The sequence below is a fragment of the Alexandromys fortis genome, unplaced genomic scaffold (genome assembly GCF_014885135.2).
Source record: "Alexandromys fortis isolate MF-2015 unplaced genomic scaffold, M_Fortis_MF-2015_v1.1 scaffold_34, whole genome shotgun sequence".
Taxonomy (NCBI): Eukaryota; Metazoa; Chordata; class Mammalia; order Rodentia; family Cricetidae; genus Alexandromys; species Alexandromys fortis.
This window is the reverse complement of record NW_026067933.1, coordinates 13,455,382-13,480,018: the sequence shown is the minus strand read 5'-3', so window position 1 is coordinate 13,480,018 and position 24,637 is coordinate 13,455,382. Positions and strand designations below refer to the sequence as shown.

Genomic DNA, 24,637 nt, shown 5'->3' with positions numbered 1-24,637 from the left:
TTCAACTATGTTCATAGCAGTATTATTTGTAATAGCCAGAACCTGGAAACAACCTAGATGCCCTTCAATGGAAGAATGGATGAAGAAAGTGTGGAATATATACACATTAGAGTACTATGCTGCGGTAAAAAACAATGACTTCTCGAATTTTGCATGCAAATGGATGGAAATAGAAAACACTATCCTGAGCGAGGTAACCCAGACCCAAAAAGATGAACATGGGATGTACTCACTCATAATTGGTTTCTAGCCATAAATAAAGGTCACGGAGTGTATACCTGGTGAACCTAAAGAAGCTAAATAAGAAGGTGAACCCAAGGAAAAACATATAGTTATCCTCTTGGCTATGGGAAGTAGACAGAATTGCCGGGGAGAAAATTGGGATCTTGGGGGTGGGGTGGGTTGGTGATAAGGGGGGGACGGGGAGAGAAAAGTGAGAAGGGGAAGATTGGGGGAACTTGGGGAAACAGGATGATTGGGATAAAGGAAGGTTGGATAGGGGAGCAGGGAAGCACATATCTTAGTTAAGGGATTGGCAAGAGACTTGAACCTAGAGTGGCTCCCAGGAGCCTAAGATTGTTTTTTTTTGCACAGGAATTACAAACTGTAGGACCTATCTCTGATAGAATGTATGTATTAAGTAAATATATAGATGATAAGATGAGTTTGATTAATATGCTTGTGTATCATAGTATTGCCATAGATTATTAAATGAATTCATGTCCATGCCTTTGACATTCCAGGATAATCATGACATTCCAAATGTTCTGTGATCTCATTGAATTGGATATGCTGTGAATTTTATACGAGACTGTTACGTAGATATCTTAAAGGGTTTTTGACGGTGTAGAATGCAGTGTCTACTATATTGTCACAAGGAAAAGCTGTCCATCTGTGTTAGGTGTATATGGCATGACTCATGGCAACTGCCTTAAAATTGGAATACATGTTCTGTATTGTCAGCTACAAAATTTTCATGACATTTTGAGATTTTTTGATGTGTTGGAGTTTCACAGCATGACATTTTTTTGTCTGAATCTTCTAGAACAAATTAATTTGTCACAGTTTTTAGTGGGTTTGAGAATGAGCATAACAGAATGTTGTAATGATGAGTAGTCGTTACAGAAACAGAAATAAAATGACATGTTTTCATGTACAAACCTGATTACACACTTTTGTACCTGTTTTCCTATTATAGGGACGTATGTATTTTACAGTTAATATGGGTGACGGGAAAGGCTCAGTTTCTACAGTGCTTACTGTGCAAGTCTGCTGACCTGAGTTTGATATTCCTAAGCCATATGAGCCAGATTTGATGTTGGTGCATGGTTGAAATCTCAATACTGCTCAGGCAGAGACTGTAAATCTTCAGGGCTTGCTGGGCACACTGTATATCCTAATCAGTAAGCTGAAAGCCAATAGAAGCCCTAAGGATCAACCCTCAGGCTGTCCTCTGCTCTCCACGAGTACAGGTCACTGCCTGTATGTGTCCTTGTGGGTGCTAGCACATGTGCGCGTGTGCGCACCCACACACACACACACACACACACACACACACACATGGTTGGAATGCTTGAGAAACTTTGACATTTCAGTGATCCGATGAAAATGATCAATTTGTTATTAGTTTGTATAATTTAGAGATATAAAGTAGAAAAAATGATCCATTTGAGACATAATTTGATGTTGTTTGTAGACTTATTTACTTAAAAGGCTGTGGTATATTATTATTAAAAACAAAAACAAAACCTTAGCATTTCACAGTTTTTTATAATTTTATTTTCCTCTTAGAATATATCCACTATTTAAATTCTGGAGTCATGTAAGGTATTTATATAGTACCATTATCAGTTATTGATGTTTTTATTTAGAGAAGTATAAAAGCACTTTAGTTTATTATTGATTTGTTAGTCTATAAAACATTTTTAGTTGCCTAGCAACATAACACATAAAAATTTTCTAAGTAATGCATTACAGAATAACGCTTTGTTTTTCTCACTGGTTATTTTGCATTGTAGCAGTTAATATGATCGTATCAGCAAAACAAATGGTACTTTGTGTTTATGTTGTAGAGCCGAGAATTTAAATATTTCAGTTTTGAAAATAAATATAAGCTTCATAGTAAATCTGTAGTATTGGTATATCAAAAATACAAATTTTGATGGAGAGCTAATTATGTGATAAAAAATGTTTAGAGATGTTTGAAATTTTAAGTTACATTCAAAGGTACAAACATAAACACATAAATATATATCACAAATCAAAGTTTTGGAAATATACTTTTTTATTCTTTTACTTTTAATAGATGGTGGTATTGTGTTGTGTTTGTTTTGTTTGTTTTTTTCAAGGCAGGGTTTGTCTGTTACAGCCCTGACTGTCCCAGAACTCTGTAGATCAGGGTGGCTTCGAACATTCAGAGATCCTCCTGCCTCTGTTTCTCAAGTGCTGGGATCAAAGGTGTGCACCACTATGCCCAGCTTGGTTGTAATGTTTTAATGGGCACATATATGTGGCAGAATAAATATTTCAAGGTCTTCAGTGACAATGCAGTTTTTACTTGATCTACCAAGTAAAATGCCTACTCTTCCCCAAACTCAACAAATCTCGTTTTTTTATTCCCAAAATGGTATATTCAGCATACTGTGTCAGTAAATACAATGAAAAGGAATGGTAAAGGAATATAAGAATAAAAGTCTATAAAAGATTATTTAGTATATGTCACATAAAAAAGGTCATCATTTCCAAAGAGAAGATGCCTTCTTAGTCACTGGTCTATGAGTTATTTGGTTCACAATAGCATTGTTCCGTTTGTGTTTGTAATATATGGATACATTGAATTGTTTTCTATAATATACTCCTGGTAGTCATTTTCGCAGGGGTAGAGGTGTGTTTCTGTGTGTTGTCATTATCATACTACCTGTGTGTATTTGTGTGCAAATTCTTTTTGTATTTATAGAATTTGTTGCTAAAATCAGAAGATAATAAATGTATGACCTCATTTTAACAAAACTTTGTTCAGGCAGTGCTCAGAGTGTGACCAGGCAGGGAGCAGTGACATGGAGGCAGACATGGCCATGGAAACCTTGCCAGACGGAACCAAACGATCCAGGAGACAGATTAAGGAGCCCGTGAAATTTGTTCCGCAGGACGTGCCACCAGAACCCAAGAAGATCCCTATAAGAAACACGGTATTTATTCTTCCTTTATTGGTCTTAGTGACATTCTGATGCAAAATTTACAGAGATAAAGGATTTATGGCATAAACATACTCTCAGAAGTCCAACAGGTGTCCATATTGTGCTTGTTTGTTTCTAAGAAATCAGTATTCAGTAGCATATTGTATTTAGCTGAGAATCTAGTTTGTGGGTTCAGGTAAAAGCTTACCAGCGAGTACCAGTATATCTCACATTCCACTTAAAAGTAGGACATTACTGAAGCCTTAGACTCCTATGCTTGCCTCAGCAGTCTCATAGGTAAACAGATTACCTTTCTTCTCAGCTTTGGATCTCTCATCCCTAATCTTTGCCATTATATTTCAAACCTGTGTAGTCATGAACAGTACTTACTTTAGTCTGCCAAGTTGGGGGTTTTGTGTGAATGGAGAAATCAAACTTTTTCCTTCTATAGCATTATGTTTGTTTTAGCTAATTCTGTAAATGTCCCTTGCAGTATGGTATTGAGCATTTAAAGAAGGTATAGATTTGCTGAGTTGCAGACTGTTTGAAATTCGTTAAATTTCATTCCTGGCACTCATGAGATGGAAAGAAAGGAAAGGACTGAACCACAACACAACACACACACATACATACACACACACACACACACACACACACAAAATATAAAGACAAAGCAAAAATATAGGTCTTCCTGGAGGTTGGAGGCCAACCTGGTCTACAGAATGAGTTCCAGGATATCCAAGGCTACACAGAAACTCTCTCAAAAAACCAACCAGCCAACCAATAAACAAACAAACAAATAAATAACTTTTTAAATAATAATAAAATAAGTCTTGTTATATGGGGTTTTTTTTAGTGGAATTTTTGAGGCAACTTAACTTTAAAATAGTAAAGGCTCTTTGAAACAAATTTAAATTAAAACAAAAATAAAACAGTCCTTAAAATATAACAATACAAATAAGAACACTAAATCTAAAAGTATATATCTCCCTCAAGGATAAAGTTTTTTTATTTTTTGAAAAAAGGTATGTCTTGGCTCAAGAGAAAAAAGTAAAAGATATCTCCCCTAGATGTCTTAAGTGCAGGTCAGCCCTTATGGGTCTGTAGAGAAAATGTATACCACTGATGTAAATATAAAACACACACAGAACTCTTACTTAAAACAGTTGCATGTTGAAAGAGATCCTCAATCCACCTAGTAATAATAAAGAGAAATGCTTTATAAACAAATTCTTTAAATTTTGACCTCAGAGTATTTTCAGTGAGCTGGAAGAATTGGCAAAAGAGTTATATATTCATTCCTTGAAAATTAAATATTATAGACTAAAACCATATAAGCAGATGCCCAAAGTCATTAGCACTGATTCACATGATTGTGCATATTTTTTCATGCATCTGTTTGGAGAGTAGTAAAACAGTGGGCACAGCTATGAAAGCATGAGAACACTATCCATTCTAGCACAAATACAAGCGTGAGAAGCACAGAAGGAATGGAGTCTCGGCAGTCTGAATTAATTTCTCATGTCCTCTTTGTGTTCTGCATGAACATTCAGTGGAAATACAAACAATACTGTTCTTATACATTTGGTTATTGTGTCACTTACTTAATAAGTGAGATATTGCTCTCTATTTCATTTTCCAGTTTTTTTTTTTTTTGTTGTTGTTGTTTTGTTCTTTTTCCTTTTCTTTGATACAGGCTCTCTCTAAGTAGCGTTGGCTGTCCTGGAGCTGACTATGTAGACTAGACTGTCCTGGAACTCTGCCTGCCTCTGCTTCCCAAATACTTGCATTAGAGATGTGAGATCTGCGATCTTTTTCCTTTTATGCTATATTCTGATACCAAGATGGTATTTTCTTTGGTGTCCCTCTGAGTAGTGTTAATGTGAAAGCCAGGCATATGTGTCTCTAGATGGTAATTCTAGTTAGCTTTAAATGAGTATTGACAAGATATTTCTAATTTGTAATATGTAATGAAATTTGTTATAACTTTCTGTTACTAAATTTAAACCAGAAGTAGCACTTCCCTATGACTGCTGTAGGATTCTTACCTATATTAATTTGTGTGATTTTTCCGTATTTAAGAATCTTGTTCTCCTGGGTGGGGGTAGCCCACATCTTTAGTTCCAGCACTTGGAAAGCAGAGGCAGGCGGATCTCTGTGAGTTTCAGGACAGCCAGAGTAGTTACACAGAGAAGCCCTGTCTTTTTTTTTTTTTTTTTTTTTTTTTGAGACAGGGTTTCTCTGTGGCCTTGGAGCCTGTCCGGGAACTAGCTCTTGTAGACCAGGCTGGCCTCAAACTCACAGAGATCCACCTGCCTCTGCCTCCCTAGTGCTGGGATTAGGAGGAACTCTGTCTTGAGAAACAACAACAGATTATAAAAATAGAATCTTCTTCATGTGAATAATATAAATATTTTTAAATATAAACAATATTTTTGTTAATAGATAGTCACTTTTAACTGCACCATTTACAAATATTTTTGAGAACAGGGTTTCCTATCTCAAAAAGCTGTCCTTGAACTTTTGAACCTCCTGCTTTTAACTCTCAAGTGTGCACCACTGCTTACTGCTAGAGAATGGAGCCTAACAGTGAGGTGGGAAAAAGGCTCACGCAGCAGTCAACTTTATTCAGAGCAATAAACAATTTCTACTTCAAGGGTTAAGAAGAATCTTGTGCATAAAGTTCTCACAAGTTTAAGCTGTACAAAATCTCATGGACAAACTGAACGTGGCAAAAACATGTTTCCCATAGAGGCATATAAAATAACAGTAGCCCTTTGTAATGAGTAATCTAAAGTCAACTCACTCCTATCCGCTACACCTGGAAGAAGCATGAAAATACATTCTAAGAACATTTGGTGTTATTGAAGAAACTGGGGTGACAAGATTTTTGTCTTGTTTTCTTGGTGTCTTCTCACAAGCACTCAGAATTTCCTCACATGACTCTATTCTTGGACCACGTTCAGACATAGCACCATACCTCATTTCATATGGTGTGGAGAACTAAACCGAGAACTTTCTATTGTGTTAGGCAAGCACTCTTCCTACTCACTTATATTCTAAATGCCCATTCTGTATATGGGATGATACCTTTAACCATGCATTTAGTTTTGCATTTGAGTCCTGTAGTCTATTAGGTAGAGAAATGCACACCTGCCTCAAGATACTCAAGAATAGTGGTTAAAACTTGTGAAAATATTTCCTTGGGAAATGGGCTTTTACAGATATGGTTTTGTTAGTAGACCTTGGGGTGTGGGGATTAACTGGGAATATTGTGTTGCTCTAATCTAAACAAATAAGTACCTGAAAAGATAGTAGGATTTTTGCCATCAATCTAAGAATTCAGGCAAGGATTCAGAAGGGAAGCAGTGTTGCCCCTGATGGTAGAGGAAGAGGATTATGGACTAAGGAATATGGATGATCTCTAAAAGTTGAAAAAAGAACCTATATTGTTCCCGCAGCATCTCTATAATAGACTGTAAACTCTCCAAAACTTAGATTTTAGCCCAAGAAAATTATGTAGAAATCTGAGATACTGGACTTGTTTTACTTTAAGCAGCGATAGGAACAAGTATATCTGAATATCTTTATATTTGTTTGAACATTTGAAACAAATGGGAAATTATGATAACACTTGATGATTTTTACTTGAAGCCATATATATATATATATGGCAATTCTAATAGGGTTGTAGTTAGTTCATACTTATGAAATGCTTTCCTGTTAAAAGATAGGAGATATTAGATGGATTTTATAGTCCTTAATTACTTCATTTTATAATTGATTTGCAACTGGTCTTTTAGCTTTTATATATATGACTTAAGTATAAAATTTAGCCATTAAGCAGTAATGGGAGATTAATTTATTATATTTTAATGTTTACAGCAGTTTACTGTTTAGTTTTGACTGATTTAAAAAATAATGAACCAAATGAAATATTCAAATGCCATTAACTCATATATTTAAAATATATGTAATCAGTGGTTTCTAGTACATTTGTGGAGTTATGTATCTATTACCACAATTTCAGGCTCACGTTTATCATCTTACTCTTCAGAATTCTGTATGTTTTAATAGTGACTGCCTTTTCTCTCTTGCAATCTCCCAAACTGTGCAGCTACTGGTCTAATTGATATAGACTTGTCTCTTTGGGAATTTTATGTAAACCACAGATTAGTTTCTTGAAATTAGTGTGCCTTCACCTTCAAGATTTATTCATATTTTGGCATATATCTATACTTTACCTTCTATTACTATACAATTCTCCCTCTGTAATCATTTATATGTTTCACTTAACTGTTGATGGAAATTTTGGTACGTTTTGCTTTTTGGCTGGTATAAGTCAGGTTACCATGAATATTCATAGATTTTGGATGGACCAAGGACCCATTTTTAGATATTATCTACAAGGTGTTTTTTTTTCTTTTTTTTTTTTTTTTTGGTTTGTTTGTTTGTTTTCATTTTTCGAGACAGGATTTCTCTATAGCTTTGTGCCTGTCCTGGAACTCCTTCTGTAGACCAGGCTGGCCTCGAACTCACAGAGATCTACCTGTCTATGCCTCCCAAGTGCTGGGATTAAAGACTGCCCTACTAGAAGTTATAAACCATATTATTAGTTCTCAGGATGCTTCTGCTTTCTATTAGGAGTAGATGAGGTCTCATTTCATATTCTAGTCTTTGTTATTATCTTTCTGTTAGGAATAGATGAGGTCTCATTTCATATTCTAGCCTTTGTTATTATCTTTCTGTTAGGAGTTGATGAGGTCTCATTTCATATTCTAGCCTTTGTTATTATCTGTCTTTAATATAGCCATTAAGTATATAGTAATATCTTACCCCTTCCTTACCAGTGTTGATTTACATTTGTGTTCCTATTGCTTATTGATATTTTAAGAGAAAATATTTCATCTCTGTTTTTTTTACTGTGTGACATAGTTCTAAAATGACATTTCTATTTATATTCCTTTTTCCCTTTCATTGAAAATAGAGTTTTTCTTACGTATCCTGATTATTGGTCAAGTACTTGCCTAGCATGTCCAAGTCTCCACCTTAAACATCAGCAAAGAAAATGCACCACATTCTTGCCCGTGTCTGTTGAGATTCTTTTTCAGTGGAAGGTCCTTCTTCCCAAATGACTGGTTTGTGTCCAGTTGATATAAAACTAGTCAGTCAGCACAGTAACTCAACCAAGTTAAGCTATTCAACTAACTAACTAACTAACTAACTAACTAACCTTAACTCAGCTTTGTTCACATGCTTCATTACATCCCTTCCTTACCAGTGTTGAACTTGTGGGTTTTATGCTTGTTGAAATGTCACAAAATCTGTTTTTAAAAATTGTTTTAATGATTTTCTTATAGCAGTTTTTAAATGCTAGTTTGATCATAGAAAAGGTATTAAAATATGACATATTTGAGAAGAGTCTTGTGAATTCAACTTTAGTTGAAACTTGAGAAGATCTGTATATTATGTGTGAATCTATTTTCATATTTGTCCTTAATTTTTCCCATAATTATTGTTGTAGTTTCTAGTTTGATACTTGTAGACACATGGACTCAAATTCTGGGAATGGTCCTATTCTCCTTCCTACTGTTTCTGTTTCATGGATGATGCTGTGAATTTACTGTAAAGACAGCATGGTAGCACTTCCTTCCAAGGCCTATATTACATAGATGTTTTCTTTGCATTGTTTTTATGTGGAAAGTATCGTCTTCCTTTTAGGCAAAGAAATTGCTTTTGAAACAAATAAATGAGAGTGTTCGCATGCCTTTTGAAGTTACTTTAAAAATGATATTTGTACTTTTGGGCTTGTTTTCTAATAACTTTAATGTAGCTTGAAAGCTTTCTGATTTTGTTTTTCATTTCTTTATGCTCTGTGCATCTGGTGCCCGAGGGCGTTGAGACCTGTCCTTTCCTAGTCTTACTTCACACGTGCTTCGGCTTTACTTCCTTTGAAGTCCTGTGATTTTTATTTCCCATGACTTGTAAAATTTTGCATTTAAATAATGTATTTTTAAACACAGTGAATACAGAAGTCACAGTACATTTTCACAGTCTTGACTGGTCCTAGTGTTTTCCAGAGAACACTGCTTCTTTTGTGTCATTGTTTTGGTGAGGGGAATTAGCAAATTTAATGTTTATTCTTCTTCACATGTGATTTATTAAACAAAGGGGTGATACATAGTATTCATTTGTTTTATTAGTTAAAAAAATTTAAACTAACATAAAAAGTAATGGATTTATTGCATTTTATATGTATGATTGTTCTGTTTGCCCTGCCAGTGGTAGGCTTTAATTGAGAAAGAATGACATATCCCAGAATCTACTGGTGTTTTTGCTAGTTTTACTCAAGTACAAATTAGCCTCTTAATAATGTTAAGACTGCAGTGTTGAGAATTTGAGTAATGTTTTTGGTGAATATCTTTTTTTGTTTTGTTTTGTTTTTTTGTTTTTTCGAGACAGGGTTTCTCTGTGGTTTTGGAGCCTGTCCTGGAACTAGCTCTGTAGACCAGGCTGGTCTCGAACTCACAGAGATCCGCCTGCCTCTGCCTCCCGAGTGCTGGGATTAAAGGCGTGTGCCACCACCGCCCAGCTGTGAATATCTTTAAACATTAGTTTAGGAAAACAGTCTACTAAAATGATTAAAAATGAAAACTAGATTATGGTATTCAGGACCATTCAAATAGTTTTGGTGTCTGTTTTATCTCATTTTACTAAGTAAATATACTGTGGACAGGACCAAGAGCCAGGTGATCTAACTGGCTCAGAGAATCATTCAAAGCTAGATGAATTATAGTTACTTGGCTGCCCCTCTCACCATAATAAGTGTTATGAAAACTTTTGAGCATTGTGTACAGAAGTTTGTGGAATTGAGATGAGTAATTTAAATATTTTCTCTTTAATAGACTTTACCATTCTGAAACCTTACTGAAATGGCCTATATATGAAAGTTGTGATAATTAAATGAGTACCATAAAAGTGAAAAATAGTTGAAACTTTTTGCAAAATGTTGTATTTGTATTACGTATATTGTAGTGCAATCATTTATTAGTTTTAAATGACCCATTTATTATTTATTTTATTCAAACAAAATTTCTGAGTCTTTGGATAGAATAAACATTGTATTGTGTTTAGTTGGGTATAGAAAGGTGAACAGAACATGGTCCTTTCAAGTTTGAAATTGAGTAGTAACTGTTGTAGAAAGAAAGGAAAAGCATGCAAGATGTAATCATAAACTGTAAAGGCCGGCGACGTCACTGTCAACACTGGGAAAGCATGCAAGAGGTAATCATAAACTGTAAAGGCTGGCGACGTCACTGTCAACACTTAGAGCTTTTTTGTAACAAGGGCCTTAAAGTTAACATGTATAACTTCATATAAAGGAAGTTTATATAACTTCATATAAAGGTAAAAGGAAGACTCTAATTCAATGTGCTGAAATGAGCATACAAATTCTGCATTTTAACCAGGTGCCCGTGGGACATTAGTAGGTATGGTCAGTGGGTGATTGTTTGAGGAGCAAGACGCTGCCTATTTAAAAGAAGGAAAAACTTATTTAATAGGGCCTGCATTTGAAGCTCTTTCCTGGATAGAATATTATCTTTTCTTAAATTATTCAATAATGTATTTAAAAGAGACAGACCAACAGGCAACACAAATGGCTCCATAGCTTGTCTTGAATGACTTCAATTGGCTTTTGGTTACTGTTGGGAAGGTAGACAATATGAGATTGTACATGGTGCTAATTAGCAAGGGACTGGATATTCTGAAAACTGAAGGTTAAGATAGCACTGATGCGTTTAGAAAATTGGTACATATTGTAATATGCACTGATGCATATTAGAAGAGAGTCATATTCAGAATTACTTGGTACCTATCTAACATTGAAATGAATGTTTTCTAAATCTCAACTGTATAGTAAAATCTAGGTGGCACCCCTGTCTCGTCTCCCCTAGTAGTCCGCAGGTGGGCATTTTCAGTCTTCAGAGGCAGTGCTGTGTAGGATGGAGAATCCAACCAGACTGGCTGCAGATAGGCTTCTATTACTTTTAAACATGGGAATGCTTTCTTTCAAATGATGAATACAGTCCAAAATAAAGAATATAAATGTTTTGCTAAATCATTTTAGTCTTATTTTAACTGAGAGTTGGGAACTATGAAGTTTCTGCTTTCCACCTTTTTTATGACTACTTGGGGAATTTTTTTATTGCACAAACATGTATGCGTAGACACGTATGTGGGAAAATAATAGATATGATATTATTCCAGTTTCAGTGTTTTAGTTGTAGAAGTGATTTGTGACAAGATATTAAAAATTAAATGCTCTGAGTAAATCATATATATAAATATGAAATGTTGAAGAAAACCCTTTAGAATAGTTTTGGAAAATTAGTTTCTTTTCCTATGTAATATTTGTGTATTTTTTAAAAAGTTATAATTAATGACACAATTTTACCAACAAGCAGTTGAGTAATCTAACAGTTAGAAACACCAGTTTTCCAACTATAACTTAAGCCATAAAACTTAACAGAGAATATTTATGTTTATCATGATTTAAACCTTAAATATCTTTATGGGTTTTCTTTCCAGAGAACCAGAGGACGAAAGCGAAGCTTTGTTCCAGAGGAAGAAAAACATGAGGTTCGAATGAGTTAGTTCTCTTTACTTGTCTGAACATGAGGAGACTGTCTTGCTTTGGGTGTTTTCCATTTTCATCCTACTCAAGAGTTTTTTTGGTTTTCTCATGGCAGGAAAGAGTTCCTAGAGAAAGAAGGCAGAGGCAATCTGTGCTGCAAAAGAAGCCCAAGGCTGAAGACCTAAGAACTGAATGTGCAACCTGCAAAGGGACTGGAGATAATGAGAATCTTGTCAGGTAAATCGAACACTGAGACTTTGTCTTTATGGGGCTAACGTCAAATGTCCATCATTTTTAAAAAATACCAGATATAGTACAAAATAATTACCAAACAATCTTTTATAAAATATTGCCTAGTGACAGTGGTGCTTCAGAAATAGATTGTATACACTTTATTTATCTGCTATACTTGCTTATGCTCCAGACTTAGATATAAATCAGATTGACAATATGAATTTTGAGCAAGAGAATTCCTTTTCTCTTGAGAATAAGTTGGTAATGCTTTATATAAAGAAGCTGCAAAAGTGTTTGTTGTGACTAAGATGATTATTTTATCGCATCAGATTGGAGAGTTTCTAAAGTCTCTTAGTGTGTCATAAAAGTTGAAGTTTTCTCACATTGGTTATTACAGACTTTGATTGGCAACAACTTAATTAGCAGTTCCTTATTGCTTTCCAAAATAAATGTGTTAAATGCTTCTCTGTTATGAAATAAAGAAAAGTGAAAAGATGGCCTAGATAGACTTGAATTTTTTGTTTGATTTTCTTCTTTGTTTATTTTGTTTTATACTTTTGAAAATTTTTAAGTAGAACATGATGCCTCCCAGGAACCCCGGCTCCGGCTGGTGCTGCTCAGTGGCCACTCAGGGTTCAGAGACTTCCCGTGTTAGCCATTTGCATCCTTGGCTAAAAGAAGGAACTAGCAAAGTGCTGAGTGTGGTGGTGGTGCGGGGTAGAAAGCAAAAGGTGCTCATTCAGAGTTATTAGTTCTTCAAAGGACAGCAATGCAAAGGGTCATACAGTATGGACGGGAGAGTTTTCAGAGTTCCTTCAGAAACTGTGTTTAGCAAGTCGATATTCAGTTAACTGGGGAAAAAGAAAGTAAAATTTCAGAAAGAATGAACTTAAATTTGATGAAACACATATTTGTATTGTATGAGTTAGTATTTACTTTTAAAATGCTGTCATGTGTTTCAGTCACTAAGAATATAATTTCTGTTTGTGTTAATTCAAAATTATAAGTAATTGAATATAAAATAGAAAGTTATCAGGCTTTTTGTTTTTTGCTTTTTACTGATGAAGAATAGAAGAAAGTAAAAATGCCACTGAAAAAGTAAACATTAGGAAACTGTTACTAGCTAATATTTCTTTGAAGCAATTCCTTACCTTGTAGGAATAATTTCCTTGTAGGAACTTGTAAAGATTAACTCCGTTTATGGCTAAGTTCTCCCAAGTTTAAGAAATACACAGGAATACTTGTCTTCTTATTATAATTTTTGAAGACTATCAAAAGTGATCTCCTAAGCATAAATACAACATAGCGTGTACATATTACTATGAACATTTTTTCAAATGGCAGCCTCATATAATTAACAGAATTTAAGCAAAGGTAACTTCCCTGGGGGCTGGAGGTAAGGTGGAAGAGATGGATGAGCTTGAGATTGTGTAAGATTTAGTGCTGGTGACTGTCCCACAGCTGTTTGCACCCATACACAAGACTATCCTATCCTTCTCTTGGAGATACTCCATTGGGTCCGATGCATTTACTTTAGGATCACTAGATTTTTACAGGGATGTATTATTTTTGGATATATTTAACATTAGAAATGAAAACCATTTTTATTTCAAAAACGACTTTATTCTAGTGCAGTTCCAAACGTTGTCTTTTAAAAAATAGGTTTCAGCCGGCGATGGTGGCGCACGCCTTTAATCCCAGCACTCGGGAGGCAGAGGCAGGTGGATCTCTGTGAGTTCGAGACCAGCCTAGTCTACAAGAGCTAGTTCCAGGACAGGGTCCAAAGCCACAGAGAAACCCTAACTTCAAAAAAAAAAAAAAAAAAAAAAAACCAAAATAAATGAATGAATGAATGAATAAAAATAAAAAATAGGTTTCATATTTTTCTAGAGTTGATAAGATTTTTGAGCTATATGCCTTGTTTATTTCATGACTTTCTATTATAAACTTTTTATTCCTAATCACATTATTGCAATATGCAGTATCTGAAATTTTGTCAGTCTCTTGGAAGGCAAAAATATTTGTCATTGTAGAATTGATGAAAAAGTAGCTGTTTTGGGTTTACCTTATTAAGAGAAGAGAGCATAAATTACCTGTAATTATGGAACAGAAATTGATAAAGAAGCAGTGAAGATGTTTTCATTAATATTTTGAGATTAAGGTGGGTATGATGTAATATCACAAATGCTTTTAGTTGTAATGTTATTTTTATTGTATAAAATATGTTCAGATTAGGCACTACTGTTCTTGGATTGAAATTTTTATGAAGAATTCCATCTGCTTAGTAAATTAATTTTATACTAATCTTTGTTAGTTTGCCTGGCGTCTCATTTATTTTATAATTGTCACCATTATTGTTTGAAAAGGCCTGCAAAATCATTTTTGTGATCATATTGTACTTTTATCATGCATACTTTCTATTTTCAACTCTAATTTTAGCATATTCAATTTATTATTTGAATACATATTTATTTATTTGTAATCATTGGTATTGAGCCATGGCTTCATTAATGATCTTTTAAATATGTCTTTATTTTTTATAAAAAATATACTTAAGAGCAGGGAGCTAAATCAGTAGAGTATGTGCCATACTAACATAGCAAAATTAAGTTGGATTTGTGATATTCAAAAAGGCTGGGTGTGGGGTTGTGCAGGATTTTGCATATAATCCTTTGACAGGGAGGAAGAGACAGGCAGATCTGGGAGCTCACTGACCTACTGTGGCTATAACTTTACCACGGGACTTCAGATCTCAGTGCAAAACATTGTCTCAAATAAATAAACAGACAAACAAATGTAAACCAAAGTAGACAGCAGATCTCCTGACAAACAGCACTCATGCTTGGCTTACCTGCGTATACACATCCAAACATCCACACGCAAACTTACGTGCATCACTCCAACAGACATATACAAAACATCTCTCAGTGCCTCAATAGACATGATATTTCTCATTGTATTTGTTTTAGATTTTCCTGTAAAGCTTAATTGCCTTGGGATCTTCATATTATTTTACTGAATGTATTTTGTTATTTTCTCAAGTTCCTATGAACTAACATCTATAACCCTGTAGGGTCGGTTGCTTTGAATTTGAAATGATACCTCTTTGTAATTTAGGCTGTGCACTAAAGTCCTTCACGTTTATTTTCTGTTCTCAGTGTTAATGTTTTAATGTTGAGTTTTTATGTATAATTTTTCAGGTTATTTCATATTTGCAGTTTATCAGTCAGCTATAATTAGTTGATCCCAGCTGTTATTTCCTGCTTTGTCTGTAAATTTTTCTCAGGTGTTGGACAAATTACTTAGCATTTTTGTGCTTTAGTGTTTCCCCTCTATTGTAGTTGAACAGAATTGTACTTTGCTTTAGGTATCTTGTGATTAAGTGCTAAATGGTTGCAAAATTCTATGTAGCTATTAAGACAGTAATCTAGTATAGCATTGCAAAGGATGTTTATGTGAGTGTTGTTAATGGGCAGATGCATTTTCAGTGGTAAGTATTTCTGAAAATATGTATAAATATCAGGAATTATACATACTCTAGTTTTGTTCAAAAACATTTATAGAATATGGGGGACAAAAAGAAGTTTAGAATTTGTTATTATGTATTTTCTAAAATGATTAGATTAAAATAATTTCACCAGATGAGAGAAATATGACAATTATCAAGATTTTTAAAATATTTAACTTATCTTTAAAGCAATCTTATGGAATTGGAATTTTTTTAAACAATACTTCCATTTTACCATCTTTTGTTGTTGTTGTTGTTGTTGCATGGTTTCTCTGTAGCTTTCGAGCCTGTCCTGGAACTAGCTCTCGTAGACCAGGCTGGCCTTTAAACTTAAAAATTACCTGAGAACTTGCTCATTAAAACTATATTCCTTTATGTTCTCAAAAATGTTCTGTTTAAATGCTAAAGGCCTACATGAGGCTTGTTAAACTTGTGGTATCTCTCTAAGCATATATCTGCCTTGATAATGTTCTATATTTACCTTGCCCACTTCCCAGTAATTAATTTGCTTTTATTTCCATCTATTATGCTCAGAAATTCTTGATAAATGAATCATAGATACTTAATAAGCTTCATATATAAGTATTGGCTCTTTTAAATAAAATCTCTATGATTATAAATGAATCTAAAAGCAAATTGGGACACGTTATAAAAATACATATTTAGTAGATACGTTTCAAAGGCTTGGTAGTGGAGACATGCTTTTCAGTATATGAAGTACAGTGAACACTTGTATGTGGATGAGATAAGGAAAGGAACCTGATGCATCCATATGAGAGCAGACATGTTGATTCTTCAAAAGATAAACTTTAGAGCCAAGAAAGTCTTGTCTTCTCCATGAACTTTTTACTCTTCTATCAAACTGAGAGAAAGATGAACTATACGCCCCATAATTAGCATTAATTAGGTAAACACAATATGACACCTAGGAGAGAGAGAGAGAGAGAGAGAGAGAGAGAGAGAGAGAGAGAGAGAGAGAACAAAAGTTTCTACCAAAAAAAAAGTTTCTTATCTGTGAGTTCTCTTAAACTGGTACTTTTTATTTTATTTTTCATATAGTTGTTAATCAGAAGCATAAGGATAGAAGACAACCTGACACTATTTCAGTTTTACAGCTAATTCTCTACTCTTAAATGTATGCTGGAATTTCATTTGAGTAAGTGGCAGCTTATATTGATATTGGACCATTTTGGCTACAAAGTTAGAATGTTAGCATGATGCCTAAATAATGCTATGAGCACTTTTATTTCCTTCATATTTTAAATGTCTTGCTTCTAGATACTTTTTCTTAATCTAAATTTGATTGTATCATATACTATTAGGGACACCAGAATTTATGTATAATACATTTTTATTTCAAATATTAATCTCTAATGAGTCTTAAGTTTTCAAATTTTTAAGTTTTTTGTCCTAACAAGTGTGGAGGACAGTAAATTTCCTGTATCATAATTGAGTTTTTCTCTCAGAGATTTGTTTTGACTGATAGTGAAGCTAACTTTGGCTGTCATTTAGTTATTATTTTCAAAGATATTTTTCCCTGTTTCCTCCTGGTACATACTAGGCAACTACCTACATCTGAGTTACAGCCTCAGCCCTATACCATGCTCAGTATTTTCATGTCACTTAATACCACTAAAGCTGGATTACTCAAATTACTTTAAAAATATAATTTGCTTTTGTTTCCTTTAAGGAAAGGTAGAATTTCATTTCGTAGAATTCTTAATTTTACTTTGTTTTGATTGTAGACGTGCTCCATTACTGACTTGTTAGAAACTTCTAATACAGAAATTATTATTTTTCTGAATGACTGTGTATTGTATGTATAATGTGCTGATGAGGAAGCATGGGCTTGCTTGTGCTGGCAGACGCTCTGTGAACTCAGAACTCAGTCAGCCCCAGACTTCCATCTTTCTTTGTTGTTGTTTATTTTGAAACAGTCTCACTAAAGTGCCTTCTTGCATGTGTTAACAAATTATGTTATCAAATTTGACAACGTATTAAATATTCCTAATTCTCATGGTAGATATGGTAGATTGAATATAAAAGGCACAAGTTTCATAGCAAGATCCCTCTCATAACTCATAGCCTAAAACAGTCATTTGCTTAACTCTTTTAACAGAGTTCATATCGGAGGGGATTAAAAATCCCATAGTCCAAATCTAGGCTGAATCATAAGGAATTGTTTGCATTTAAGCAAAGGTTTATAATTATGACCACATTGTAACTTTATTTTCTTGTATTTTTAACTTTTGATATGTGGAACGTGGTAGGGTGAGTTTGAGACAGGGTGGCCTCGGCCGGCCTGGGAATGTAGACCAGATGGGCCTCAAATAGGCAATGATTCTTGTTTGCCTCTAGTTCCTGTTTGGTGAAATTGATAGGCGTGTGCAGCTATGCCCAACAATACTTGATTTTTATGTTGTCATTATCTTTAAAACAACTTTAGACCACATTTTGAGTATCTTCCCTTTATGTTGCTTTATAATTGATGGATTAAGCCTCTTCAAATGGAAGGCAGTTTTCTAGCCTCTCTGTGTCTCATTATTCTACGACAATAGAAACAGATCATAAAAGTCAGTCAGACCTTTGATGAGTAAGCAGCTGTTTTGTTTAAACACCTCTTTTGGGTTCTGATTTTTACCCCTTAAGTTTTCACCCCCTCAAATATCCATATTAATTTATTTTTATTTTTAAAACAAGATCTTTTGCTATGTAGCTGTGCCTGACTTTTATTCAAATCTGAAAGTTCTTTCTACATTTTGGGAGGCAGTATTGTGAATTGAATGATTTGTAATCAGTCACCCTGTTGGCTTCAACCCTATGTTTGTTTGTAACTTGTCAACTTTGCCTTCATCTCCTCGTGATTTAATTTTCTGTTAAAACTAATAGATAATAATGCCTGCTATGTAGGTTGTCTGGAAAAATAAATGTGATGATATAACACATGATTAGGAAATGGCAGATGTTGCACATGTACAAAGAATTACTATAATAAAACATGCACTTTTTGCATGATCTCACATTCTACATGTTCATCTTAGCTACCCAGTAAGGTAGGCAGTTATTGCCACTGACTTGGTCTTGGTGAGAAACTAAGGCGCAAAGTCAGGCTACTTCCCAGAAGTTGTATAACTAAAAAGTAATGAATTCGAACTTGCACCATCTGGCTCCAAATTCCAAAATGCTGGGTACTTTACATTTCAGTTCACTGTTGCTTAAAACTTGTCCAAGCATGTAGCAGAAACTCTTAATCCTAGCATGTGAGAGAGTCAGAGGCAAGAGGATCAATGGTTGAGTGCTGTCTAAGTTACATACCCACATAGTGATTCTCTGTCTCCAGACAAACAAAAAAACTTGGCTTTGATAAATATATTTGTTACAGGCTAGGTGATGTTACTCATTTCATGCTGATTTTGATTTTTTTATTTGCTTGCTTACTAGACTATCTTTATTTTTTTCAGTTAAGTGAGTGCTAGAACCTTATGCTTTTAAGCATTGTTGGTTTTTAGTTAAGCATTTATTAAAATAGTCTAACTGTTCATTTAACTTTATATGTCATTGTGTTATTCTTTACCTGTATTTTATATTGAATAGGGAACACAGCACTAATGATGGGAATGGGGCTTTACTATGCTTCTCTGGGAACTTGATATTTGAGAAGCTAGTTACATATTAGAAAACTTTAAGGTTCATCATCATTTCCAAAGTCAACTAATATAATTACATTGTACTTGTAGTATATGCAATTAAATGTCACATGCATACATCCTTAGCTCGCTTATATAACATACACATTTAATGGCATCTAATTTATTAAAATTGCTGTTTGGGAAATTTTTCACTTTTTAAAGTTTTAGTAATGTGAATTATGTTCACATTTAAAAATACTCTGTGGTTCTTTTGTATTAGGAATAATGCATCATTGCTGTATGTTAAAGAAACTTGAATATAATGCTGAGCTTTAGAGAGGGAAATAATTAGTTGCTACTTTATGCAAAACAAGTTTCCTCAAGAGTTTAGTGTCACTATTTTCATTTTATAAGTGGACTTTGCAGATCAGATGTACCTCACAAAAGTTGGTCTTGCGAGGGGAGAAGGGAAGGTGGAAGAGAAATTGAGGGAACGGGATAGTGAGTTGGAGAAAGGACAGAGTTGAGAGCAAGGAAAGAGATATTTTGATTGAGCTCTGGAGTCAAATTAAGCTCTTCATTTTTGAACAGCAAGTACTTTACCGAGTGAGTTATCTGCCCTACCCCAAAAATTGATTTGAAAATACCCTTTAAGTCTCACATTCCATAATTTTGTAATATTGTGTGTAAGGAAGAGAAATTTGAGCCAGGCGATGGTGGCGCACGCCTTTAATCCCAGCACTCGGGAGGCAGAGGCAGGCGGATCTCTGTGAGTTCGAGACCAGCCTGGTCTACAGAGCTAGTTCCAGGACAGGCTCCAAAGCCACAGAGAATCCCTGTCNAAAAAAAAAAAAAAAAAAAAAAAAAAAGGAAGAGAAATTTGGATATACGAAATGTTACTCAGCTGTAAGAAATTCTGAATACAAAAAAAATTTTGGTGATTACTATTTTTAATATTATCAACTCAATATTTTTTCTCATTTTGATCTTATATATTTTACAGACTATATTTTGTCAAAAGTCTGAGTTAATTATGTAGAACTTTAAGACAATTCTGAAGCCATTTCTGACAACTCTCAGTACTTCCCCTCCTCCCCTGGAAACCAAGGACTTAACAGCTATGCATGCCCATACTGAGATGTTGGGAACTTTCCATCTCCCTGAATAGGGGCAAGATAACCCTTAGGTGTTGACTCAGTTACTGATGTTTTGACTTGGTCCCTGGGAAGGGGCAAAGTGACCCTCAGAAGTTTCCCTTTACCTCATCTGATCTGGCAACCACTCTCCAGCCAATTATTGGTAATAGTCTTTTTGAATAAGCCAATCATAATAGTTAAAAATCAACCCCCAGACACCCCTTTCTTCTGTGTTTTTTCCCTTTAAAAATAGCCCGTACCAGACATTCAGGGTCTTCTAGCCTCCCGACTGCTGGAAGACCCTGTCATGACAGAATTAATAAAATCCTCATGCTTTTACATCAGCTGTGATATGAGAGATGGTCTCTTGGGGCGATTCCTCCTCCTCGGTGATTGGACACCCTGGTCCAACAATTAGAAGGCATTTGCTTCTCATTTATTGTTTATAAAAAGGTTTGTAGTAGAAGTTTGCTTTAACTTGACAAGCTATCATCTTTGTTGAAAACAAAATAAGCTGATTTTTAAAAACACAATGAAATGTTTATAGATAAACATGAATTACGTTATCTGATTAGGTGTTGCACATATTTTATTGCCTGTATTGCTACGACTTTATTGGGTGACATGAGATTGCTCTTCATTTTAGTTCTTAACGATGGAACAGTTTCCAGAAACAATTACAGAATTAGCTTTTCATACTATAGTGCATCTAATATAATTTAAAGATAAATATAGGCGGCCCCTGTATACAGCAGTTACCTTTGTGAAAAGAGCTCACTCGTATTTTGTTCTCGTTTTCTAGAGTGACCTCGCGTTTTATTAAGAAAATGCATAACCCAGTATCGGGTGGGTGTTGTAAGGCGGCTCAGTAGCTGGCGTTCACCACTGCTTGTAAACAGCAGTTATTCTCAATCACAGCCTTACTTTCAGCCAGATAACCACCAAAGTCACTGCTCTGTGCTTTCCTGAAAATGCCATAATCCTTCAAATGCCACATTAAATTGTGAGAGAGAACCATCAATGCCTGCACAGTTATGTAAAAGGATGAGCATGAACTGAATGAGATGTTCTGGAAGAGCAGTAACCTTTCCTGGATGTGTGCGTTTCCCATTACATTTTTGACACAAAATGTTGCAAAATGATTTAATGGTGGCATTTTGTTTTGCTGACTTTCCTTTTTTTTTCATTAAAAAGAAACCAAAGTTAGGTTAGAAATGTAGGGGAAGAGTAACCAAGCACTGAATTTTATAAGAATCTGTTTTCAAAGTCAGTTAATAAAAATATTTAGAAATGTGCATTTTCCCCTTTTATATTGTATGTTAGCTTTACCAAACAGAATCATTACCTCAGTTGTATTGTCAAGGTTGCCTTTTCTACCATTGTTTCTCTTTCTTTCTTTCTTTCTTTCTTTCTTTCTTTCTTTCTTTCTTTCTTTCTTTCTTTTTTTTTGTCAGAGACCACTTATTAGGGTAGGGGCCTGGGGATTAGAAAAGTAAAGAGAAGGAAGATGCCAGTGAAAAAATCAAACAGAAACATGTGATAGTACTGGGAAGGAGTTCCAGTGAATACTCAAGTCGCCTGTGTTTAGTTTCCATTTGCTTAAAATACTCCAATTCCAAAAGGTAGGAGTGAGAAAAAAGCTGCGTTAGCATGATACAAGGAAGTAGACACACCAGTTGAAGGTTGCGGGCTACATTCTTAGTTAGACATTTTATTGCTCTAACAAGACAAGTAATGCACACACTCTAGACCAAAACATTCTGTAGGCAAACCACTTCCTGAGTGGAATCCATCGTTACCTCCCTAAGGGAATAGGAATTTAGTTGAGTCCTTAGACTTTTGTTTGAGGTAGAAACAGATGTACTTCTCTATACCTGAAATACAAGGTCTTAGCCACACCTGTTGAGAGAGAGAGAGAGAGAGAGAGAGAGAGAGAGAGAGAGAGAGAGAGAGAGAGAGAGAGAGAGAGAGAGAGAGAGAGCGCGAGCAGAACTCTCTAATCTAAATCTAGGTGTGACCTTCATTTGAGATTGAAATACAATAACCTTGAAGGAACAGAAGTAAATTCTAACTCTTGATCTTTGGTAAGGGTGGAATGGCAACAACTTTGAGCAAGCTGAAACTCTCTGACCTTCAGACAAGGTGGAAATAGGCTCACATTTTTTGGCAAGTAACTGTGATCATAAATGGCATTTCAACAAATTAGAAAAGCTTTATTGCTTTATTTAAATTATTACACAGACTTAACCTGTTTCATGTGCCTTTGTTGCTTATTTTGCTACCTGTGACTTAAACAGTGAGACTGTTTGCGCGGACTCCTTTGTCTAAAAGACGGATACCTGATAACATTGAGATTCACATTTGTGTTGGGAATAAATGCCATTATCCTATCCTGTCATACGTAATGCAGTACAGAGCTAACTTATACCTATGGAAGCAGAGCAGATATAACTGGATGAATTAACTTGACAGACTGCAGTTTGTAAGGCACTTACCTCACATTTTTGTTGTTGATATGGAAAACCTCATTGTGTGCCCCGTCACATAACTACTTAAAAAAAAAGACAGAGTTTGTCGTATGTGCATAATTTTAGTGTCTCCTTTTATGAAAACAGTGCATCAGATTAACTGAACATTCTTTTATCTTTTTGCCCATAGAATGTTATAATAATAGTACTTTGTGAAAGTTGGAGTGTCTTAGCTACAATGCTACCCGTTCTTTCTTTTCCTCTAACAAAGATTTCAGCAGGAAACTTCATTTTTTTTCCTAAGAACTCTGGTGGAATTAGCTTCTGTTTGCTGATGAACATTAACTATTGCTTTTTCTCCCAAATGTCTTAATGGAAGGACTTAGGTTTTGTTTAGAGACTCATCATCTTCTTTAATTTCATTCAAACTGTTGTTTATATAAAACTAAGATATTATGTAGTGTAGCTATATGAAACTCTATAGCTTCAACTACAGATTACATAAGCACCTGTTAGTGATGTGAATTCACTGTGCCCTAGGTGCTGAGCAGGCACACTGGAGTGCTGTGAAGAAAAAAACAGAAAATTCCTAAGCAGCTTATAATCTACATATAATCTACATTTATTCAGTCTCTTCATTAAAAGACTAGCTATTTTTAACTGTTTCTCATAGGAGTGGTGCTGTGACAATTAGAAATCATTGCCTAGGAAACTGTAGAGAACTGATGGTCATCTGGACTAAGGTTTGTCACTCTGACTTGAAAACCCAGACAAGCACATGGAAATTAATGGTACTGTCATAGTTGTAGAAAAATATATCTGTTGGTCCAGAGTCCCTGTGTTCCCAGGAGCTCAGGTCAGCTGTCTCTGTGGGTTCCTTCATCATGACCTTGACACCCCCTACCCCCATGGCCGACCTACACAATCCTGCCTCCCCTTCTACAGGAGGTCTCCATGAGGAATGGCCCTGTGCTTGGCTGTGGGATATCTGCATCTGCTTCTTTTAGTTACTGGATAAAGGCTCTCTGGTAACAATTAGGGTAGTCACCAGTTTGATTACAAGAGATGACTAGTTCAGACACCCTCTCCACTTTTGATACGAGTATTAACTGGGGTCATCCTTGTGGGTTCCTGGGAGTTTCCCTGGCACCAGGTTTCTCCCTAACCCCAAAATGGTCTCACCATCAAGATGCCTCTTTTCTCACTCTCCACCTCCATCCAGCTCCCAACCCACCTCCATGCCCAGCCAGCCCGACCCACTCCCTCAAGTTCCCATCTGCCCACCCTGCCCCCATTTCACCCAGGAGTTCTCTATTTCTCCTTCCCAGGGAAATCCATGGTACTTTTTTCTTCATCAGTGCTGATTTCTTTGCTCCAGCTGAGCCTGAAGATCAGTTGTCCCAGCAAAGGCAAGGTTTCACTTCAGTGGTTCTGGTGTCCCATAGAGTCACGAGATTCTTCCCAACTAAGCAAACCACAGATTCTCCACTCAGAACAGCAAACATCCCTGGTAGAATCTTTAAGGTGCTCTCAGCAGCCTTATCTTCTAAACTCCTACAGAACGGCCCACTGAGCTCAGAACACTCGATGGCTTTTCTAGTCCAGAGTTCCAAAGTCCTTCCACAGTCCTCCCCAAAACAACATGGTCAGGTCTGTCAAAATAGTGTCCCATAATCCTGGTACCAGTTTATCTTAGAATTGTTACTGTTGTGATGAAACACCGTGGACAAAAGCGACGCGGGGAGGAAAGGGTTTATTTCACTCAGTTCGTCAAAAGCAGTGAGGGCAGGAACTCAAGCAGGGCAGGACTCTTGGGGGACTCTCTGGTCCCCCCCCCGTCCCCCCCATCCC

General features: G+C 35.4%; 1 protein-coding gene across 4 annotated transcripts in view; it reads left to right on the top strand.

Annotated features, from left to right (window-relative positions):
• Positions 1-24,637, top strand: part of Phf14 (PHD finger protein 14) — a 137,579-nt gene that overhangs the window by 55,803 nt on the left and 57,139 nt on the right. For all 4 annotated transcript variants that reach the window (XR_007592445.1, XR_007592446.1, XM_050145855.1 and 1 more), the window contains exons 14-16: positions 3,020-3,188; positions 11,766-11,816; positions 11,927-12,048. Coding sequence is in view for 2 of the 4 variants with exons in the window: in XM_050145855.1 (XP_050001812.1) it covers positions 3,020-3,188; positions 11,766-11,816; positions 11,927-12,048 (342 nt within the window). In the remaining 2 variants the exon portion in view is untranslated. The remainder of the gene's footprint in view (positions 1-3,019; positions 3,189-11,765; positions 11,817-11,926; positions 12,049-24,637) is intronic.